The sequence below is a fragment of the Strongylocentrotus purpuratus genome, unplaced genomic scaffold (assembly GCF_000002235.5).
Source record: "Strongylocentrotus purpuratus isolate Spur 01 unplaced genomic scaffold, Spur_5.0 spur5_scaffold_5, whole genome shotgun sequence".
Classification (NCBI taxonomy): Eukaryota; Metazoa; Echinodermata; class Echinoidea; order Camarodonta; family Strongylocentrotidae; genus Strongylocentrotus; species Strongylocentrotus purpuratus.
Genome location: NW_022145611.1, coordinates 768,565 through 791,775, shown reverse-complemented (window position 1 = coordinate 791,775; position 23,211 = coordinate 768,565). Strand labels below are relative to the sequence as shown.

Below are 23,211 nucleotides of genomic sequence, written 5' to 3'. Positions count from 1 at the left end.
AGTTAAAAAGCACATCATATCAAAGGAATCACACATATCACAATTTAGTAGGCAAATATTGACTGCTGTGAGTGTTAAAATGATTGTTCAAGGTGATCTTGAAACTGTACTGTGCCATCTCAAGATCACAGAGGAGCTTTTTGTTTTAACTGTGGCTCAAAAAATAAGGAGTCAATATTTGTTGCATATACCGCATCTTCCGTGTCTATTCTCAAAATATGCTTATCAAAATGTATTTCTATGTAGAGTCTAGGGATATTTACCCGTCTATGAGCAGTGCGCGTGTCTCACTGTGTGTTAACTTTATGCACAAAAACTGTGTCCTTGCATAGTCAGGGGTGAAAATGAGCACTTTTTTTGGTCCCCTCAACCACGCCCCCCTTGAGTAAACAAAAAAGAAAGAAGAGGATTCGGGGGGGGGGGGGGAATGACATCTAACAATATTTCCCCCCTTTTGAGTAAGAAATTGGGAAAAAATTAGGAAGAATAGAGATAATAAGGGGAAAATCAGGATAAAATCGGGAAGAAAAACAAAATCAGGAAAAAATCAGGAAAAAATCAGGTAATTATCAGGCCTGCATAGTACACCCAAGGAGAACTATGCCCAGTCAGTAACGAATTTCATGCCTGCAATTTTGACCAATCAGAGGCCTAGAATCTGATATGCGGTATTTAAAGAAAGATGTATACAGTAGGCTTGTGGATGCACCATGTGAGAAAGAGGGAGGATTGAGGAGTCCTGACAAGGACTCTCGGTAATCTTTCTTTAGGGTCTGTTGGTGTAGTCTTGAAAAAGACTGTTGGTTATCTTTCTTAGCTTATAGTTCTGAGGAGAACTATAGCGCTTGGAGAGGATGGGTGGCCACCCATCCTCTCCAAGCGCTATAGTTCTCCTAAGACAAAGTTACCGGATCCCTTCAAAGGATGGAGAGGGATTGTTGAGATTGAGGGTTGAGTGAAGATGAGGAGAGGGGGAGACAGAAGAGGAGAGGGGGAGACAGAAAGGGAGACAGAAGCAGAGAGAGAGAGAGAGAGAGAGAAGAGAGAGAGGAGGGAGAATATATTGTACTTACTTTCTTGATATGACTAATGAGTTGTTGCCTGAAAGATGGAGATGGATTGTTAAGATTGAGAGGAAGGGAGAAGATGAGAAGAGAGAGATCTATCTCAGAGACATCTTCTGTTGTCTTGTTAGAGTCACACAGGAGACCGATAGTATCAATTCGAATCTGAAAGATAAAAGCGCAGCAGGATAGTGATAACCATATCAGATCCCAATTTGATAATAATAATAAATTATATTTAATACAACAAAGTACAACGTAAAATAAACATACAGCAATAATAATACATAATTCTTATAATAACATTACAGATAATTAAAAACTTATCTAAACAAAATTGCCCTATAATTTACTATTAAACAAAAAATACTTCACAAACTTGCCTTAAAAGACTCTACAGATGGGGATTGTCGAATAATAATTGGTAAACTGTTCCATAATCAAGGGGCTGCAATAGTAAAAGTACGATCTCTGTAATGGGTAATGGCTCGGGGACCAGGGGCGTATTGGAAATTAGCATGTGTAGTTGACCGTAATGAAAGTGAGATGGAACAATAGGTTTGAGAAGGTCGTTTAAATATGATGGAGCATAACCATGTTAAATTTTGAATACTAACAAAAGAATCTTAAATTGAATGCGAGTTAAAAAAAGGTAGCCAATGAAGAGGTCTAAGAATGGGAGTTATGTGTTCATATTTTCTGATTTTGGTAATGAGACGGGCTGCCATGTTTGGAATACGTTGGAGTGGAGAAATGGTGGAATTGGGTAAGCCAAAGTACAATCCGTTACAATAATCTAAATGAGAAGTCACAAAAGCATGGATCAATCATTCTGTAGACTGTCTGTCCAAATATTTTTGAAGTTTACTAATCCTGGAGATACCAAAGGCAGCCGTCCGACAAGTATTCCTGATGTGTTGTTTCATATTCAGTACATTATCAACAGTGACGCCGAGGTTACGAACGACTTGATGAATATATTTTTCCTCCTCCTCTGATCTTGTTTTATATTTGCTCAAATTCACCATGCAAGGTGTAGTTAGACCCGAGTCATTAAAGGCTATGCAGAACCTGAGTGTGACTTGAAAATTTTGGGCAGGGACTAGGTCCCTGAACAAGAATTTTTCCCACACCAATAGGAATTAAGATCAACATGCTGAACTTATGATGCGATGGAAAAGACATTTACTGCTTTCAAATTATGTAGAAAGACTGCCATAACTTTTTGTTTTTATTTCTGATATTGAGGAATGCAAGGGTGATACTATGCGCATGCAGAACCTACATGTAAGTCATACAGAAAGAGCAAAGTTATGCAAGGCGGTACTACACTACAACACAACATAATAACTGTAGACAATACTTTGCTGTGCCAATTAATATTATAGATATCGATAATATCTCACAGAATTAATGATCTCGGGTTGAAGTAAGGACTTTAGTGACTGTGGGTAAATGGGCGAGGAGAAATCGTCTATGGAGTATGTGTCGTCAAACAATCTTCCATACCTGATCAGTGGAGTGACTGAGAGCTTGACAGAGAAGTCTGACAGGTACAAGGCCCTTCCATAATCTCGCTTCCTCATCTTCCTTTCCTCTCGAATCCAACCCCTCTTCTTTCTTTTCCTCTACTCTCTCTTGTCTCTTCTCTTTCTTTGTCGTATCTGCATCCTGACCACTCTTGAGCAATCCTAGAGACCTAGCCGTCTTCAGACATGATAGAAGCGCCCCCAATTTACCACCATCACAGGATGAGGATGATGATTCGTGGTTGCCATGGAAACATTCCTTACTCCTGACAGCATCAGCTGTAAGAGGTTGAGTTTGAGAAGGGTTGCCTTCTTTCATTCTTGGAGCGTTGAAAGGCTCCTGAGAGCTCAGGTGTTGTATGATGAAGGCAAGGCTTGGTGGACTGCATTTGAGAAGTTTGGGGATGAGGTACTATATTTGAAGTAAAAAAAATGTAATTTTTTAAAAAACAGTTTACAATCAAACAATAATAATGATAACTCTGAAAGTATCCCTATAAAATGGCTGGATTGCTCTGTGAGGAGAAAGTGCACTGGCAGTGCAGAACTGTAATTGAATTCCATGACTAGGGAAGTACAATGTAAAGCACTCTGATCGGTTATTGTAACTGGAACTATTGCTACATAAAAGAACATTCATTAATATTTTATACGAGTCCTCATATACTACCTCCAACACAGACTAAATTTATCAATTACAACGATAATGCTGATTGAGTTTAATAATTAATTTGAGAGATTTCAACTAGAAGTTTACACAAATATTTTACAAATATTTACATAACAAATATATCTTTTGTTCCATTATTGCTTAGTTCAAGACTATTTCGACCAGTTCAGAGGGTAGTTCAAATTTACAAGAAGAATATTGCTATCTTTCAGAAATGTAGTTATATAACTCACATCAATAATGAATCCTTTCTGTTTGCTGGGTTTGGTTTGGTCACTCAAGACAGCGAGGATTGGTACAACCCAAGTTTCATTCCACAGGAGGGAAGAGTTACCCTCCGTATGCTGTAGCTCCCTCTTGTGTTGGTTGAACAGTTTCTCTATCACTTCACATGACTGCATTATAAAAACAACAAAAAAGTGCAATGACACATGCTCTGGTGACAAATGCCCTGCTGTTCATTTCTTATTTTACCTGAATTTGTTAACGTTAACCTTAAGCCACAATCTATACCTAACCCTAAATTAACCTAAACACTATCCAATTCTTGGTCACTTGGGGTAATATAATATTTTTGTTCCATCTGTTGTTAGTGTGACTACCTTATTACTGTCAATACTGTGCGCATGTGCGTATTATATCACATAGCCAATTAGCCATCATATTGTGATTATTCAATTCATGCTATTATAATGATTAATGAATTTATTAAATTAATATACCTTGGTTTCTGGTATTAATTATTGTATTTATGAGGGAGTTGGTCAAACAACTTAATCTAGTAAAACATGTCAAAGTCCTCTGGACATACCCAGTTGTGACAGAAACACTGTAGCAACACTTCATACCATTGCAAAATAAACAGCAAATCTACACATATCAAAATAGAAGGCAACACAAAAAGAACAATAAAATATTCTGATCAAAAGTCCAACCTGTATATAAAGATGAATTAAAGGAAACAGTAAAAGTGGTCTTTATATGAAGGTGGTATTACGCACTCCAGCAAAGCATAGAGAGTCAATGCTAATGCGTATTGACCTCTAGCACTGCATGCTTGCTGTGAGGCAGGTATTATTAGACCCATACACAAATACACACACCACACAATACTGCATAGACTGCATACAATCATGCCGATGCGGCTGTAAGCAAAGTTTGACAGTAGACTTACAATTTGAATTTTTAAATTATTCTTTTTAACATCTTTAAGTTGAAAAAAATGGATTTTACTGCTCTTTAGGTGTCATCAATTGTCACTAAAGTACCGATTTTTAGTGAAATCAGTGGAGTTTTGTACAGTGGTTTTTGAAATGTTGAGAATAAAAAGCACAGCTTTTAGTACACAGCCAGGAAAGTGATGCTCCTATGTGTGGTATTACGTACAGGTTACTAAAAGAAATGTGGCCTTTATAGACAGGTCATTTTTCTATACAGTTGGTCACTTAAGCATACGCTTAATGATGATGATGATTAAACTTACATGAGTTGCCATAGCGTGTTCACCCATCACTGCCAGAAGTTGTTTAAGAACCCCTGGATAGAGGTTGATCACATTTGATGCTCCTTCCATCTCAAAAATGCATCCTAGTGGTCCATACTTGCCCCTTGTATGCCAGTCTGTGCTTAGCAGTGTGGACAGGGTGTCTAGTATGAAAGGGTCTTGGTGTACAGAAACTAGTATACAAGAGAGAGAGAGAGAGAGAGAGAGAGAGCAAGAAGATTTTTGTTCACTCAAACTATCAATGTAATTCAGTTAGAGATCCATAATGCTTTGGCTCCATTCGTCCATGATGCAGTATGCAGTCTAAAAAATACTCTAGCAAGATAAAATGACAGGCATAGTGCACTTTGAATTTCTGTATCTTTTATCACACAAATAAGAGAATATATGTAGAGGCCTTCATTGCAAACAACCTCCACTTGTCATTCACTGATACAGGTAAAGGGTCATTCAGACATGAAGTGATATATGTAGAGGCCTTCATTGCAAACAACCTCCACTTGTCATTCACTGATACAGGTAAAGGGTCATTCAGACATGAAGTGGTATATGTAGAGGCCTTCATTGCAAACAACCTCCACTTGTCATTCACTGATACAGGTAAAGGGTCATTCAGACATGAAGTGATATATGTAGAGGCCTTCATTGCAAACAACCTCCACTTGTCATTCACTGATACAGGTAAAGGGTCATTCAGACATGAAGTGATATATGTAGAGGCCTTCATTGCAAACAACCTCCACTTGTCATTCACTGATACAGGTAAAGGGTCATTCAGACATGAAGTGATATATCTAGAGACCTTCATTGCAAACAACCTCCACTTGTCATTCACTGGTACAGGTAAAGGGTCATTCAGACATGAAGTGATATATCTAGAGGCCTTCATTGCAAACAACCTCCACCTGTCATTCACTGGTACAGGTAAAGGGTCATTCACACATGAAGTGGTATATCTAGAGGCCTTCATTGCAAACAACCTCCACTTGTCATTCACTGGTACAGGTAAAGGGTCATTCAGACATGAAGTGATATATGTAGAGGCCTTCATTGCAAACAACCTCCACTGTCATTCACTGTTACAGGTAAAGGGTCATTCACACATGAAGTGGTATATCTAGAGGCCTTCATTGCAAACAACCTCCACTTGTCATTCACTAGTACAGGTAAAGGGTCATTCACACATGAAGTGGTAAACTGCCGCACAATTCTGTTTACAACGTGTAGGTAAGTGAATTGTAACTGCATACAACTAAGGTCCTACACTGACAGAAATGTAAAGCAAATTACACTTACAAAAATATTGAAGAATAAAAGAACGCTGTGGTTCACTGCGTTACATCTGAACGAGGGTTAAACAGTTAACAAGACAGTTATGATTACAACGATTAAAACTGAAGATCTCACAAAAGTCACAATAAGAATGAAGTGCACTACTTGTAAATGAGTTATCAAACTAGCAAAATTATATCTTCATAAAATGTTGATTGCCCAGTTAATAATAATAATAATCTGGATTCATATAGCGCTTAATGCGAAAAACCATCTCTAAGCCCTTTACAGATATTATTGCCCCGGCCATTCATGCACAATGTGCACTATCTCTACTCCCTGGGGAGTATTCCTACCATATGGTCACTGTGACAGCATATGGCAATTACTAACTCAAAGACTTTCGTCATCCTACTAGGTCCCCATTTCTCTCCTGAGTACGAATTGGCAAATGTATATTAATGCCTTCCAAAGGACATTAGTACCATGTCCTAGTCATTTCAGATCTATTCACATCCAAATTCAGACTTTCAACATTACTTTTGCCCTCTCTCATGATTATACTAGGCTAAATATTGAGAATACTATAAAGAATTTCATTTCATTTATTTTCCATTGGACATTACTGTCTTAAACTCAACCTTCTTAATCTCACCTCCATTGACAGTCTTTACATGTATTTTCATTACACCTTCAAATATTGCTTTAGTCTGATGACGGATACCCTGTAAAGAGAGAGAACAGAACATACTGGTAGTTTAGAGTTATAATAAATTGATATGAATTTAGTTATTATTCTAAATTTCATTTGAACTAGAAATATCGCAATCTGTATTGCCGCGCAATGCGAATGTATCCCCCGGCAGTGGCAGCGATTTTGTGTCATCCTTATGTTCGAAGGAGGGACAAAGATCCCCTCTCCCTGAAACAAAAGGATGACGTAGACATCACCACAATTGTCAAGACTAAGAGCAGCATCACCAAAACTTTATGTGTGTAGATTAGAGTATAATACATCTCTTTAGAAAATTTGAAAGAAATCTGTCAAGAGATGTGGCGGTTAGAGCGCACAAAAGACAGCCACCAAAATATCACCTTTGGCCCTATAACAGACAGAACACAGGTGGCAGCATTACCAAACACTAAAGATGTGTAGATTGTACTAAGACACACCTCCATACAACATTTGAGAATAATCCGTCAAGAAATGTGGCAGTTAGAGCGCATAAAATAATATGACCTTTGACCATATAGAAGACGAAACAAGGTGTAGATGTAGATGTGTAGAGGTGTAGATTATACCAAGATACATCTCCATTCAAAATTTGAAAGAAATCCGTCATGAAATATGACCTGCAAAGCGCACACTAGACACCCACCAAAATATGACCTTTTAACCCTATAAAACACGGGACACTGTTGGCAGCATCACCAAATATTATAGGTACATAGAATTTACCAACATACACTTTCATACTCAATTTGAAAGAAATCTGTCAAGAAATGATGCAGTTATACTGCACACTAGAGTGCACACAAGATATTTATCAAAATATGACCTTTGACCCTATAAAAGACGGAGCACTGGAGGCAGCATCAGCAAGATCTATAGGATTGTAGATTATACCAAGATACACCTTCGTTCAAAAATTGAACGAAATCCCTTGAGAAATGTGGCCTATAGAGCGCACACAAACCATCCACATAAATATGACCTTTTACCCTACAGAAGACGGAACACTGGGGCCAGCATCACCAAAAGTTAGAGGTGTGTAGATTATACCAAGATACACCTCCATACAAAATTTGAAAGAAATCCATCGAGAAATGATGCAGTTAGACCGCACACTAGAGTGCACACAAGGCATCTATCAAAATATGACCTTTGACCCTATAAAAGACGGAACACTGGAGGCAGCATAACCAAAATCTATAGGCTTGTAGATTATACCAAGATACAACTTTTTTTTAAATTTGAACAAAATCCCTTCAGAAATGTTTGCACACAAACCATCTACAAAAATATGGCCTTTTACCTATAGAAGACGGAACACTGGGGGCAGCATCACCAAAAGTTATAGGTGTGTAGATTATACAAAGATACACCTCCATACAAAACTTGAAAGAAATCCGTCAAGGAATGTGGCAGTTAGAGCGCACACAAGAATATGACGCGGCGGACGCCCCGGCATAACGCTGCTGAATCCAAAGGACCCCACCGGCATACTGCAGGGGGATACAATAACAAATTAATACCATGATTAAGTCTTCATTTAAGTATTTTAATAGGGTAGATTCACAATTAAAAGCTAAAATCTGCAACAGGCCAGTTTTTCAGCTCAGATATCTTTTACCAGTGCAGGGCAGAACAATGCCAGCTACCAATCGATATGACCAAACAGTCCAAACTGTGTAAATTCATTCAGTGAGATTGATTGTTCTGATAACAGCACTCATTTTTTTTATTGAACTTGGATGTTTGACTTGGACAAAAACCAATAAACATAGCCATTTTTTAAAAAAAAAAATTTTAGAAATTGGGAAGAAGAAAAAAAATCGGGAAACCGATTAAAAAAAATTTTTTTGTTATCAGGCCTGCAGTTTCTAGTAATACATTTAGTTGACATATTTGGGATTTTCTTTGAATGTCCACTTTAATGATCTGCCAGATAGTTTGACAAGCCTCACACAGCTTTATGCCGATGACGCCAAGATTTACCAAGAGTACCAAATACAGACTTCTGCAGATTGTTACAAGAAGATTTGATTGGCGACTTCCTTTGAATTTCCAGAAGTACATGTATAAAACTCTCCACACAGGAAATAATAACCTGCACTGTTCCTACTCAATGGAGAATGTCGTATTGGAAGATGTTAAATCTGAAGGGGATCTTGGTGTTCTAAGTGACAGTGAACTCACTTTTCGTCAACACATCTTTGCATCTATCCAGAAAGCCAACCAAATGCTGGGCCTTATCAAGCGTGCATTGTTAATATTGAACCCGACATATTTTTGCCTTTGTATAAGGCGATGGTTGGTCCTCATTTGAAATACTGTAGTGTTGCTTGGAGCCCTAGGTTCATCACTGATGACAGGAGAATTGAGGCTGTGCAACGTAGAGCGACGAGGCTGTTCCCAGGTTTCAGTGCCCTATCTTACAGCTAAAGGCTTAAATGGCTCAATCTCTACTCTTTACATTACCTGAGGGAAAGAGGGGACACGGTCCAGGTTTTCAAGATATTTCACGGTATAGATAGACTCGATCCAGAATGCTTTTTTGTGATATGACAGTATCAGAGAACAAGAGGCCATTCATTTAAGTTATTCTCTACTTGCTGTCGATTGAATGTCAGGAGTAACTTTTTTAGCAAACGGGTCATCCAGTCTTGGAACAATTTACCAGTGTCTCTAGTAACTGCTAAAGCATTGATTCATTTAAACACAGCTTGGAATTTTTTTGGTCATACAAACTTTGTAATAGCATAGTCTGACATCCACGCATGCACTGATTTATAGACTTTTACTAATGTACCAAGTGATCTGACCGGGAGACCTACAGGATATCCTACACTCCTGTATAGATGATCATGATGATCAAGTCTCCTTTTCATAACCTTTTCTACCTTTGCACTCAAACAATTTTTTTCTTCTACTTTTGCTGTCTTTCTCAATACCCCAACATTTCTCTCCTCTCTCCATATCACACTTCTACATTTTTTTTTTTTTACTCCAAAGCATCTCCATCTGTATGTCCCTCTTTCTGTCTGTCTGTCTGTCTCTGTCTCTCTTTCTCTATCTTCTCGCTCCCTTAATACTCTCTCCAAATACAAATCTTTCATGAATCAAAATGTCACACAAGAAATGGTACAACTACATTGATAGATATCTCACATCTACTGGATGGTCCCAGTGGGTAGTCACATAGAGGAGTAGCTTCTGCGGGATAGGTGATGGACCAGAGAGGGCACTCTTGACATGAGATGACTCAACCTTGTTCACTAGCTTTCCTGTTACCTCAACCCACTGACATAGTGTTCTGGCTGCTGCTAGTGAGTTACTGGAATTAGCAAGGCTGTATAGTAATAGAAAATAACAATATATTGGAAGATGTAATGTTTTATTACGGCAAACCTCACCCCAAAGAATAAGTGTAGGTATGGTGAATGATGAGATTTATTCCTGCCTTTTAATGTACAACCATTCTTACAAAAGTGTGCACATGGGCACAGCCATTTTCTTGATAATGTGACATACAAGGCAACCTTGTATACTTCAGTTGGAAAGACTTTTTAATTCAGAAAGAAAACCTTTACTTTTCAATAAGGAAAAATCATAGTTGAGAAATATATATTAATGGGAAACAATTGTAACTCATTTATTTAAAAATATTAAAATATAGCAGTAAACAAATCTATTTGATTTATGTGAAACCGTCATCCCTGAAGACCACGCTCTTATTTATAATTTGGGGAGAGGTTTCCTTTAAATCCATTAATTCATAAACTTATCACCCCTCAAGATTTTAAATACCTGAGTTTTCAGTTCAAAATTGATCTTTTTTACTATGAGTATCAGACAGTAGCTATTATTTAGAATATACAGAGATTGATTGAGAGAGGCAGGCAGAGAGGGAGAAAGAGAAATATGGAGTAAAAGAAAAAAAGAGAAAGAGTGTTAAAGAGAGAGAGAGAGAGAGAGAGAAAGAGAGAGAGTGAGGGAGAGGGAGAGTGAGAGAGAGAGAGAGAGAGAGAGAGAGAGAGGGAGAGAGAGAGAGAAAGGGAAGGAGGAGACAGATGATAAGAAGATGACTCGACATGATAAATACAATGAGGCAAAGGGAGAGTATTTGTGTGGCAAATATAGGTTAGAAGATAGGGGGGGGGGGGGAAGAAGTAACAACTGTAAGGTACCATTCTGTGAGTTGATATATCTCAGGGAAGAGTACATCAAGAAGCGCTGTGTCACCCTGCCCAAGATCCTGGACTAGATCTCTTGGTTCTAACATCACCAAGAACCCATGGCATAGATACAGACGGCAAAGATCTGGTACACTCTTATAGAGGTCAAAGCTCAGTATAAGTTGCTGGAGATGGCTTGGCTCAATGGCTGGAGTGTTTGGATGATGGAACATGGATGTCACCTGCAGAAAACATGACCACAGCTTGAAAAGACTCAAATATTCTAAATTTTTGTTGTGATCTTTTTGAGCTGTCTTGTGAAGAATACTATATTCAATTAACCCTTTTTGGGTTAAATACACAGGGGCAGATCCATGTATGCGATCCATGTATGCGATCCATGTAGGGGCAGATCCATGTATGCGTTACTCCTTGGAAATTTCTGTCCAACGGATGTTTACTTGCTCCCCATTCACCCTTTCCCTTCACCTTTTATGGGCATGAGGATTCCTTTTCAGGAATAATCCCATGAACTCTGACTCATGACTAATGCATATACCTGCCAACATTTGAAAAAAAGAATTGGGAATTTCTAGCGCGGTATGCCTTCGAAAATAAGAAGTCTGTACCCTAAATAGGCGTTCGCACATGTATGCAGCGGCAGTGTAACTGGCAATACGCGGTTTCTGTACAAAAACGCGAATACAAATTCGCTGCTCAATCATGCAGCCATTCAAGGCACGCAATACGTGAACTCTCTAATCGCAGCACATGATAAAACAATCTTAATTTGGCTCTAGCAATACAAAAAAAAATATTTAAAAAAATTAATAAAAAAGTTTAAAATTTGAAAAATCAGAATATTCCAAATTTTCAGGTCCTTAAAATACTACAAATTGGCATATTCCGGATTATTCAGAAGGGTTGACGGTATGATAATGTAATGTTTGACCAGCGTCATACCTTTCATTATTTACTTGGAAACTTTTACTGGAAGTTTACTAATTTTTACCCATGAAAATTATCATTGTTTTGGAACGTGCCATCTCAAGACAGTCCCATACCTGCCAACATTTGAAAATATGAATTAGGAATCTTTAGCACGGTATGCTTTCCAAAATAAAAAGTTTAATTTGGCTTTAGCACACACACACACACACACACACACAACAAAAACAAAAAAATGGAATTTGAAAAATCAGTATATTTCGAATTTTCAGGTCCTAGAAATCCAGAAAATCAGAATATTCCGGATATTTGTAAGGGTTGGCAGTTATGAAGTTATTAATTGCTCTAGATATTTCTTCATGAAACATGCAACACGTCATTATAAGTCAAAGTTAACCCTTGAAATTATGACAATTGCTGCAAAATTGAGTGACGTGGAAGGGACTAAGTACAAGTTTGAACTTACTTTGTTATCCTTTTCGACTTACCATGTTAACAAGAACTGGTCCTAGCGGACACCATGTCTTGCAGATCAAAGCAAACATCAGACCAGCAGCACTTCTACAGTCAGCTAGGAACATGTCTAAATCAACACAAATAATAAAAAATGGAAATGGATTAGTGCTTTGCTTTCTTAAAGATAAAGACCAGTTATGGTCATGCGATTGCATTGTGAAAGAAACATTGTGGAATCGATCAGGAAAGGTTGATCATCTAGCATATAAGTATTGGTGTGTACTGCTAGGTTCTGGAATCATCAAAATGATAAGAAATTTGGCCCAGTCTTCGTAAAGTTACAAGCACTGTACACAGAAAGATGTATATGGGACTACGCACATGTGCGCGACATGTGCGTTTATCTCTCACACACCAATAGATAAGCTAATTTACCAAATATATCAATTAGTAGGCAGTTTCCCGGGAAAATTTTTATCATCATGTATTAGTCAAAACATACTCTTTCACATGATTGGTAATAAGAGCTTCCATTTCATTTTTTGAAATCGGGGCGTTTCCAATACTGGTCTTTACCTTTAAAGGTAATACAAAGTTTGGGGAAATTTTGAAAATTGGGTGGATAGTGAACCATAACAATTTTGATATATTTGGATGTCCCTGTGGATGTATTATAAGCACTAGAAAATTAAGCCCCTAAAACACTTTTGCTTTCGAGAAAATTTGAATATAAAAATTTACCGGTGCACCCGGTAAATTTTGATAAATTTCAAATAGCGCCTACGGCCGTACAATGGTAGCTGCGACCATGTAAATCTCAGAATATGTAGTTGTGATATATAATTTGCAAACGAGAATAGCTAATCGGTCAATTTTTGTCAAGAAACATTGTTTTATAGCTTAATTAATATTTTTGACCTTGACTTTGAGCTTGAGAGCTGTACAGCATAAATTATTTACAATCTCATAACTTTAGACTCGATTTCAACTGCGACAACGATCACTGAATATTGTAGGATTGCATATGCTTCCAAATAGGTTCATTTGAACCAAATTCATGACCCCATACCAAAACTTTGTATTACCTTTAAGTAAAACAATGCCTCCTTTGGAGAAGGGTCCACCAACAAGGGGGGGGGGGGGGAGAGGTGGCTAAATAAAAAAGACTGAACAATAATAATTTTCTTTCAAAAGTACCGGGAGGTTTAGGGTTCAAACCCTGGCCAGGTCATACCAAAAGACCTTAAGAGACGGGAGTTGCTGCTACCTTGTTTGGCGCTCAACAATGAGGGATAGAGCGATGTCAATCTGGCACTGCTCAGTGGCTGCCGGGCTCACGTTCAATTGGGCAAAAAGAATTTCCATTTTTGGTTTAACTTAATAAAATTTGGAGTGGACTTTAACAAGTTTATTATAATTATTATTATTATTACTTGCGAAAAGACCGCCTTTGGCGGCCTTTCGCACGCTTTGTGTGAGCGATATAAGGTGTTGAAAGGACGTGCTTGAAGAGTTGACACAATGGTGGATTGGAAAAAGAAAAAGAAAAAGAAAAAGTTGGTGAATGCTATCCTAAACAGAATCATAATAATAATAATAATATGTGCCTTTATAGCGCCTAAGACTTACTTTATATGAAGTCTCTAAGCATTCTACAATAATGCAGCATAATTAGTTTATTACCCTGCATGGCTTTAGCAGAGCAGCTGTCACGCGCTCTACGTTTCAAGAAATAAGTTCCTACCAGGTCCCCATTTACTTCACCTGGGTGGAGTGCAGCACAATGTGGATGAATTTCTTGCTGAAGGACCTCACAACCTTATACGAGAGTCAGAACCACTACACTATGACGCTCTTCCAGATTTTGCATGTACACCTCATACATGTACAATAATAAATCCATTCTTATTTTTAGGTGATGGAATGCCATCTATACTAGTAAAAGTAGTGCATTTACCCTTCCCCCCCCCCCCCCCCCCACCAGAAAGGAGTAAACTATCGCGAGAAAAAATATCAGATATTTGATTTGTATTTTTACGTTTTTTTTAATTGAAATTTGCCTAAAAGAAAAAGATTTAAGTGAGCCAATCTGTTTGAAGGTAGTAACACTACATTTACGCATACAAAGAGTAACTATTACCTACCCCCCTAAAGAACTGCTCATAATTTCAAAACCCTTAAAATGTATCACGATGTCATCTTAATACCACAAAAATTTGACTGGTACGATAAAAGAAAACCCAATAACGACCTACAGTCACTGTCAGTGTACCGATGAAAATAATACCTCTGATTTCCACATGGACAAATCAAAGCGAAGCCCCAATCGCTGTTGTAGCGTGATTGGTTGAAACACTCGCACAAAATTAATATGCACGGTATACGCGCTGTATTTAACAATGAAAAATCTACATAACAATAGAATATATTAACGAACCAGACCACAGAACCGGTTGGGACAATATGTCTGCAAAGCCAGACAGCGACTCTAAACACGTACAAATCAATGCAAAAGCTAAAAATCATGACATTTGGTCACTACAGATGTAACAAAATCTTATCCTGTCCCAGAAAATCAAAATATCTTTGTAATTTCACTTATTTCCACAACTGGGAATTTTCACAACTGTAATTTTCACATGATCAGATCAACGAGAACAAAAAAGTAGATTGACCATCAGAGGGTTGGAACCTCCTGTAGGTTCCAGAATGCTGTAAACCACATAGCAGCATGATTTTTTTACTTGCACGTCACTGTTTTACTGTAAAAAGAAATTGTACAGCCTTTTGATGTCTGCACCTTTACGTGCTGTCACAACACATCCCATCCTAGTATAGCTTGGAAAAGCTGCTTCAGGGATTACCTCATTAAGTATCAAGTATCAAACCTTTAATACATAGCCTTGTAAGATCTCAGAAATGAACCAAATATCTAAGCGGCTCTGAATTAAAGGCCATAACCGTTTCCATGTAAACAAAAAGAAAGAAAAGAGAAATGGAAACAAAAGAAAAGGGATGAAAGAGAGGAGAGAGAGAGAGGGCAGTAAGAGCCCAAGAGAAGAGGGGTGGGAGTAAGAGAGAGAGGGGGATGTAGCTGCCAACCTCAACTGAACAAAAATCCTATTATTTTCCCCAAAAAAATCCTATTTTTGATCGAAGTACTTTTTTTTATTTTATTTTATTTATTTTTTTTTGGGGGGGGGTTCCAATTTGCATTAGTTCCTAAATACAGGAAAAAAAAATTAATGGACCAATGGTTGAATATGCATGATTTCGTCATGACTGATGTGTTCGATGAACCAATGAACATCCCCAAATTGCCGATGTGAGATGATTGTAAGATACTTAAAAGGATAGAAAGGGCTATTTGCCATTAAAATGGCATACAAACATTTTTTAAAAAATTTTTTTTTGAGGAAAAATGGTACTGTCGAATTTACTTCTAAAAATCGTACGAAATACGATTACCGTATTTGCCGGCGTAAAGGCCGCACCCCCGCATAGGCCGCACCCCCGATTTTGACATTTAAAAAGAAAAAAAAAAAAAAAAAAAACGATTTTTTTTTTTTTTTTTTTTTTTTTTTTTTTTTTTGTTGTTTTTGTTTTGCTGCCGAAAACCCACGCGTGGAAGGACCTTCATTTAACATCGAGGTTCAGTTAAAGGCGCTGATTTGTGCTTGTAAACTTGTCACAAATAATAGTAACAATGTCGTTTTTAGAAGAATGTGTAAGATCATTAATGTGAATTAAAAACAATAAAGTACCTATGGTACCAGTGGTGTACCTTGTGGTACACCATTTGTTATAGAAAAAAATTTGAGGAACTATTATTATAAACTACATATGAGATCTATTAGAAAGATTACTTTCAAACCAAGATGACAGTCAAATTTTAGTGTTGTTGTAGTTTCCGAGTGGTGAGTCAACACACTGATTACTGAGCTGGGAGACATTGCCAGGCATAGCGCCATAAATCGAAACTAAAAAAAAAAAAAAAAAAAAAAAAAAAAAAAACTTTTTTTTACTCTTTCGGCGCATAGGCCGCACCCCGACTTTTTGATATTTTCTCTTCCAAAAATACTGCGGCCTATACGCCGGCAAATACGGTAAATCGTACTGGTTGACAGCTCTGTGTAGGAGGGAGTAGCCACGTTGAGGGAGCAAGAAAAATATGCAAAGATGATGTTGCTGTGTCGGGTCCGATGTGTCAGTATTCTTGCTCGATCCTTGTGTACTATATCAATGCAGAAGTTTGAAGTCGGTGAGATGTATTGTAAGTCGGCCTTTCCCTACGGACTGTGACTTTTTATCGGACAAAGACATTTTTTTGAAAATTCAGACAATGATTAAGAGTTGGTACAATGAATAGTCTTCTTTTCCTAATAATTTAATGAAACGTCAAGGGCTTCACCGCTTTGCGAGGGAGGGGAAAACTGAATTCAGACAAGGATTGAGAGTAAAAAACAGTACAACAAATTGTCTTCTTTCTCTAATAATTTAATGAAACGTCAAAGCTTCCAAGCTTCACGCGAGAGGGGGAAACTGAATTCAGACAAGGATTAAGAGTCGAAAAAGTACAACGAATCGTCTTCTTCTTCTAATAATAATTTGATGAAATGTCAAAGCTTCCGCACTTTGCACATGAGGGGGAGGGGAACTGACAAATAATTTAGCTCCTGGCCTGGGTTTATAGGGTTAGATTTGTAGCCATTGGCATTAATATATTTGTCGGTAATTGGTGGCTACTTTTGTCGGTAATCAGTGACCTCTACACCCCACTGAAAAAGGTCTAGCGACACCCCTGGGTGCCCAGCTTGTCTGTCAAGATTGATATCCATAAGTACATTAAAGTCACCTCCCATTATAATTGGAATTGTATCTATATCTTCAATTGAGTGAAGTTGCGTAACAAAATGATTGAAAAAGACTCTTTGCTCTATTCTTTTGTCCGCAGTTGGTGCATAAACATTGCATATTATAAACTCACTTCCATCAACAACTAGTTTTAATATCAAACACCTTCCGTTATCGGAAATAATTTTAGATACAACACTGTATTTGACAGTCTTTTTTATCATGATCAAAACCCCTCTACTATGTACAGAACCATGCAAACAAAAAAAATCACCATTCCATTCAGATGCCCAAGTACTAACAGTGTCAGGAGAACTATAATTTTCTTGGAGCAAAATAATATCTGCTTGTTTTTCTTGGAGCCAAGAAAAAACCTTCATTCTTTTAAAGCTCAACCTTTTTGGCTTTTGCACCATGCACAAAAATTCAGGCAATAATGAGAGACTATACAAAAGTGACTGCTCAGAGTCACTGCCCTTCATCATAATGTGTATAGACAGTCAGAACAGAAATCATGTGTACAAATTATTTGGATAAACGCACCATGAACAAATTCAGAAAGGTCTATAAACAAAAGACAACATTTCAGCTTATGTAAATGTAAATTCCAAGCCAAGTTGCTAAAAATTCCAATCAGCTGGTTGAGCTGAAGATTCAGCAAGAGGTATTTTGATTGAACCAACACATATGTACCAGGCGACGCCATGTCAGCAGAATGATTGAATAATTGAAAGAAAAAATGGTAACTGTAATCCCGAAAGTATTTTTCGACATTTTTATCTAAATTTAGCAAACACTGAAAATAAATAACAAGGAAATAACAAATAATACAATGAAATACATAATCTAACACTGAAGAGCGCAACCTGGACAATATCATTAAATAAAAAGGTGGGTGTCTCAAGACCCACCATCCTTGATTATAATAACAAATCTGTATTTAGCTATTTCGACCCTTTTGTTTAATACAATATTTTTAATTTTTTAGTCATATTTTGTAATTAAAAGAACAGAAACTCTGTAGCCCAGCACTAAAAGTAGCTGGAAAGTTAGAGAGCATACTAACATGACTGATCATACAGCAAGTATTGAAGTTTTGAGCTCTTAATTCTATCAGTACAAAATATAAAAAAATCATCCCGTTCTATATATTCTGTTTACATTGTCAGCCACTATATACTTCCCATTTCTTTGTGCCTTTTAATTTGCTATAAAGGACAACATCGATGCCTTGCACTATGATTTTCGTTGGCTTATTTTCCTCCTTTCTAATTTTGTAGGCAACTTTCGCGAGTTGATTTCACTTTGTTTTCATGTGTGGTGGCAGATCGATGCATACGGTGATCCTGGGCGTGTTCTCACTACGGGAACGGGAGAAACTGTCTTCGAAGGATGAAAGAACGCGATTACGTTGATCCATGAACACAAATTTCGTGATAATTGGCAGTGGGGCATCATTGTTGACTTCTCTCCGAGTCTCTTGTTAATCGAGTTTAACAAAGTGTAACATTTCGTTATTTATCAGTGATGATCAATTCATCCAACTCACAGTAAAGGCTCATTCAGATATAAAGAGGGAAACTGATGCATTAAAAACTACATGGAACTTCGACTGCGCGCAGTCGAAAGTGATGCCTCCGTCATAGAGCAATTTTAGAAACCAAAATGGAAGAAATTTTTCAAATTCAAGTTCGGATGAAATCAATTAACAGATTCTCAGAATATTGTGATTACAAGCCATTTCTCATATACATGGATGTCTGTATGACCCTTTGATCTTTGACCTCATGACCCCAAATGCAGGTACATACATGTCTTGAGTTTGATGGTAATCCATCCATCGGTTCTAATGAGCCCCATGACCTTTGACTTTAACCTCATGACCCCAAAATCTAATCAGTTCATTGGCTTAGCAAGATACATACATGTCTTGAGTTTCATGGTAATCTGTGCATCTGTTCTAATGATAATGTGATCACAAGCTTTTTTTACATACATAATGAGCCCTTTGACCTCGTGACCCCAAAATCTAATCAATTCATTGGCTCTGCAAGTTACATACATGACCAAAGTTTGGTAGGAATCCATCAGTCGGTTCTTGAGATAACGCGATCACAAGCTAATTTTGCATACATAATGAACCCCTCTGACCTTTGACCTTTGACTTTGTGACCCCAAAATCTAATCAATTCATTGGCTCTGCAATTACATACAGGACCAAAGTTTGGTAGGAATCCATCAGTTGGTTCTTGAGATAACGCGATCACGAGAACGGGAACGGATGGACGGACGGACGGACAACCCGAAAACATAATGCCTCCGGCTACTTTGTAACGGAGGCATAAAAATGTGCATAAATGAACAGTAACTGCGTGCCAAAAAAGGTCCTGCAAATATTCACAAAGCTGGGTGCTATATGATAGAGAAAAGTGAAGTGTATTACGATTACATCATTATAACAAAAAAAAACCTGCAGTGTGATATCTGAACAAGGCTTAAGGACAATTTTCAAGCTTTCTAAAGGAATTGTAATTGCTGAGAAATGACACAAACAATGGTTTGGATGGAGAACAAAACTATATGGACCTTCGACTGCGTGCAGTCGAAATTGATGCCTCCGCCATAGAGCCGTTTTACAAACCAAAACAGAAGCAATTTTTAAAATTCAAGTTTGAATGTAATCCATTAACAGGTTCTCAGAATATCGTGATTACAAGATGTTTTTCAAATACATGTATGACCCTTTGATCTTTGACCTCATGACCCCAAAATCTATCAGTCCATTGGCTCAGCAAGATACATACATGTCCTGAAGTTGATGGTAATCTGTTCATCGGGTCTAATAATAATGTGATCACAGGCTATTTTTGCATACATAATGAGCCCCATGACCTTCGACCTCATGACCCCAAAATCTATTCAGTCCATTGGCTCACCAAGATACGTACATGTCCTGAAGTTGATGGTAATCTGTTCATCGGGTCTTATGATAATGTGATCACAAGCTATTTGTGCATACATAATGAGCCCTGTGACCTTTGACCTTATGACCCCAAAATCTAATCAGCTCATTGGCTCTGCTAGATGTATACATGACTTAACCCGTTCCTTCCGGGAACCTGGTATACCAGGCTCCCGTGGAGCCTACTCACAGACAGGAACCTGGTATACCAGGTTCATAATAGGCAGTAGACGACGTCTTTACAAGCCTAAAATTGCCTTTCCCTGCCATTAATTCACTAAACTAGTGGATGTGAGGGTTTATCCAAAGTATATGCTATCATTATCCATTACTCCTGTTTTGTTTACTTTAATATTACTCATTATATTTGTACTTTTTCATAAGCATGTCAAGTTTTCTCTCACATGAAATTCGTACAGCAGCGTATTGGAGCTCCGCGATGTCTGTCCCACAGATATTGACTTTCGCTGAGACCTTCCATGCACAGAATACCAATACTGCTGGTATTTCAATTGGGAGCAGCGCAAAGCCAAAGCCTATAACGGCACGCGGCACGCGCGGAACGATGCACTTCACTGCACATGAAAGGAAAATCCAAAGGTCAGCTCTCTATTGTCAACAACAACAAGCAGTATTATAAGTCTAAAGCAAGATCGCGAGGTTGTACTCGATTTAGTCTCCGAAAACGAGTTTTGATCAGGTGTATGCTGGATTTATCATTATGACATTTTGTATCACCGACCCCCCCCCCCTCAAAGCTCAGATTTATTATTTAGTTTGTCTCTCTTTTTGTTTGTTTATATTTCCTGGCTAAAGTATGATGTCTGACGTATAGTAACGTCAATATAGCATAATAAACATTTTGTATAGCAGTTTGATGTAACATAGATTTACATTCAAAAGTTTTACTTTTATAAGTATTGGACAGTATATTCTTCTCATTTCGACTTTATCAGCCGCTCACTCTCTATAGCGTTCCCTATACTAAGGTATATGTGAGAGGAGATATAAATTATTTGAGAAAGAGAGGGGATGGAAAGATTAGAAAGTTATCTCCGATCCCCCCCCAGCTCTGATTGTTTTTCTTTTGTGTACGTTTCTTTTTTTGTTTGATTATTTCTTTTCGCTAAAGTATAATGTCTGACGTATAACATCAGGGATATGTTATAATAATTCATCTCAAGGAAAGGATGATGCCGGCATGCAAGTAAATGGCGGAATAGTAGACAACATCATGAAAGATGAAGATGGAAAACAACGTAGAAAGAGAGATAGAGAGAGAGAGAGAGAGACAGCGAGAGGGAGAGAGAGAGAGAGGAGGGTGGGCGGGGGCAGAATAGATAGAAAGTTTGACGTAGTCTGTTCTGTATTTATTATTATGATATTTTTCTCACCGACTACCCCCCCCCCCCCCCCCCCCACAAACCTCAGATTTTTTCTTTAGTTTTTCTCTTTTTTGTTTGTTTATATCTTTTGGCTAGAGCACAATGTCCGACGGATAATAGTACCGTCAACATAGCATAATAACAATTTGTTTATATCAGTTTGATGCAACAGAGATTTACATTCAAAGTTTTTATTTTGTATAAATATTGTACAGTAATATTCTTCTCATTTTGACATTATCAGCCGCTCGTTTTCTTTTTCGCTCCCTATAATAAATATAAGGTATAATAATGTACATCATCAGGGATAATTTTATGTTATAATAATTAATCTCAAAGAAGGAATGGTGCCGGCATACAAGCAAATGGCGGAACAACATTGGCAGATAGACAGAGAGACAGACGAGAGAGAGAGGGAGAAAGTGGAGAGTTTGAGAGAGAGAGAGAGAGATAGAGAGAGGAAAGAGAGAGAGACACACATAAAGAGAGTGAAAAAGAGAAAAAAAAAGAGATAGAAACAATCATTTCTCATCATCATCTTTTTGTCTGTTACATTTTAGCATATCATATATTCTTGTTCATTCCTTTATCTTGTATGATTGATATTATCTTTGAATGATTGCAAAAACAACAAGACCCCACTCCCCCAAAAACACACACAAAAAAACCAGGGTTATACATGTAGGATCATCAATGCTGTAAGCCAGGTCATTGTCATTCAATTATACCCTTACCTTACTTCCGCTCTTCTATTGTTGGGGTTTATAACCATGACAACAACCTTTACATCCGTCAACGTTCTTTGTTCCTCTTACGTAACTAAGTTGTGGGATCATGGGCCAAAGACAAAGATAAAGCTCTTTTCACATATTCTATATAGGTCCCAAATACTTGCAGACATGTCTGTGTCATTTGTATTTGTACGTACTTTGTCAATTCATACTTACTTCAAACTATAATTGTCAAAATTTGCCAATATATTCATACATATTGATATTATATAGCGCCTTTACATAAAACATGATCAAAGCGCTTTACATTAGTAAATAAAACAGAATAATTATTTTGCTCTCTAGGCAATACTTCCGAACTATTTTGTTTCCCCTATATCATCTTCCGCTCTAGAATCCTATCTTGTTTATATTTATTTATTGTGTATGTGTCCTTGTCTCCCTCTCCATTATTCTTCTGTTTTTGAAAGAGAAAGTTTCATTCTTTCTCTTCTTTCTCTTATAATGTTATCCACCTACTTCTAGATGACCCTTTTGTGGTAAAGTATAATGTCTGATGTATATTATTTCCGTCGATATAATGAACGTTTCATTTTATTTTGATGCAACAGAGACTTACATTCAAAATCAAAACTTTTACTTTCTATAATTTGTGTACAGTGATATTCATTTTGACATTATCAGCCGCTCGTTCTCTATTTTTTTTCCCTAGTATTTAAGATGTATGTTTTCATCATCATGGATATGTTATCATAATTTATCTCAAAGAAGGAATGATGCCGGCATACAAGCAAATGGCGGAACAACATTGACAGATAGAGAGAGAGAGATAGAACGTTGGACGTAGTCTGTACTGTATTTATTATTATACTAGTTGTCTATCTGATCAACCCCCCCCCCCCCATTCAGAATGTTTCTTTAGTTCTTTAAAGATTTA

At 37.5% G+C, this 23,211-nt stretch overlaps 1 protein-coding gene across 7 annotated transcripts in view; it reads right to left on the bottom strand.

The window, feature by feature from the left end:
- The window catches only part of LOC592519 (thyroid adenoma-associated protein homolog), a 57,035-nt gene extending 44,545 nt beyond the window's left edge, over positions 1–12,490 (bottom strand). The window contains exons 1-8 of one of the 7 annotated variants that reach the window (XM_030999841.1): positions 12,375–12,490; positions 10,951–11,180; positions 9,932–10,112; positions 6,695–6,764; positions 4,747–4,940; positions 3,497–3,658; positions 2,574–3,005; positions 1,074–1,229 (exon numbers count right to left, since the gene is read on the bottom strand). In XM_030999841.1, coding sequence (XP_030855701.1) covers positions 1,074–1,229; positions 2,574–3,005; positions 3,497–3,658; positions 4,747–4,940; positions 6,695–6,764; positions 9,932–10,112; positions 10,951–11,180; positions 12,375–12,467 — 1,518 coding nt within the window. In that variant the 5' untranslated portion in view covers positions 12,468–12,490. Of the gene's footprint in view, positions 1–1,073; positions 1,230–2,573; positions 3,006–3,496; positions 3,659–4,746; positions 4,941–6,063; positions 6,626–6,694; positions 6,765–9,931; positions 10,113–10,950; positions 12,100–12,374 lie in introns of those variants that run through there. The other 6 variants (XR_004066735.1, XM_030999843.1, XM_030999842.1 and 3 more) reach the window with 6 other exon arrangements.
- Positions 12,491–23,211: the final 10,721 nt, after the last annotated feature.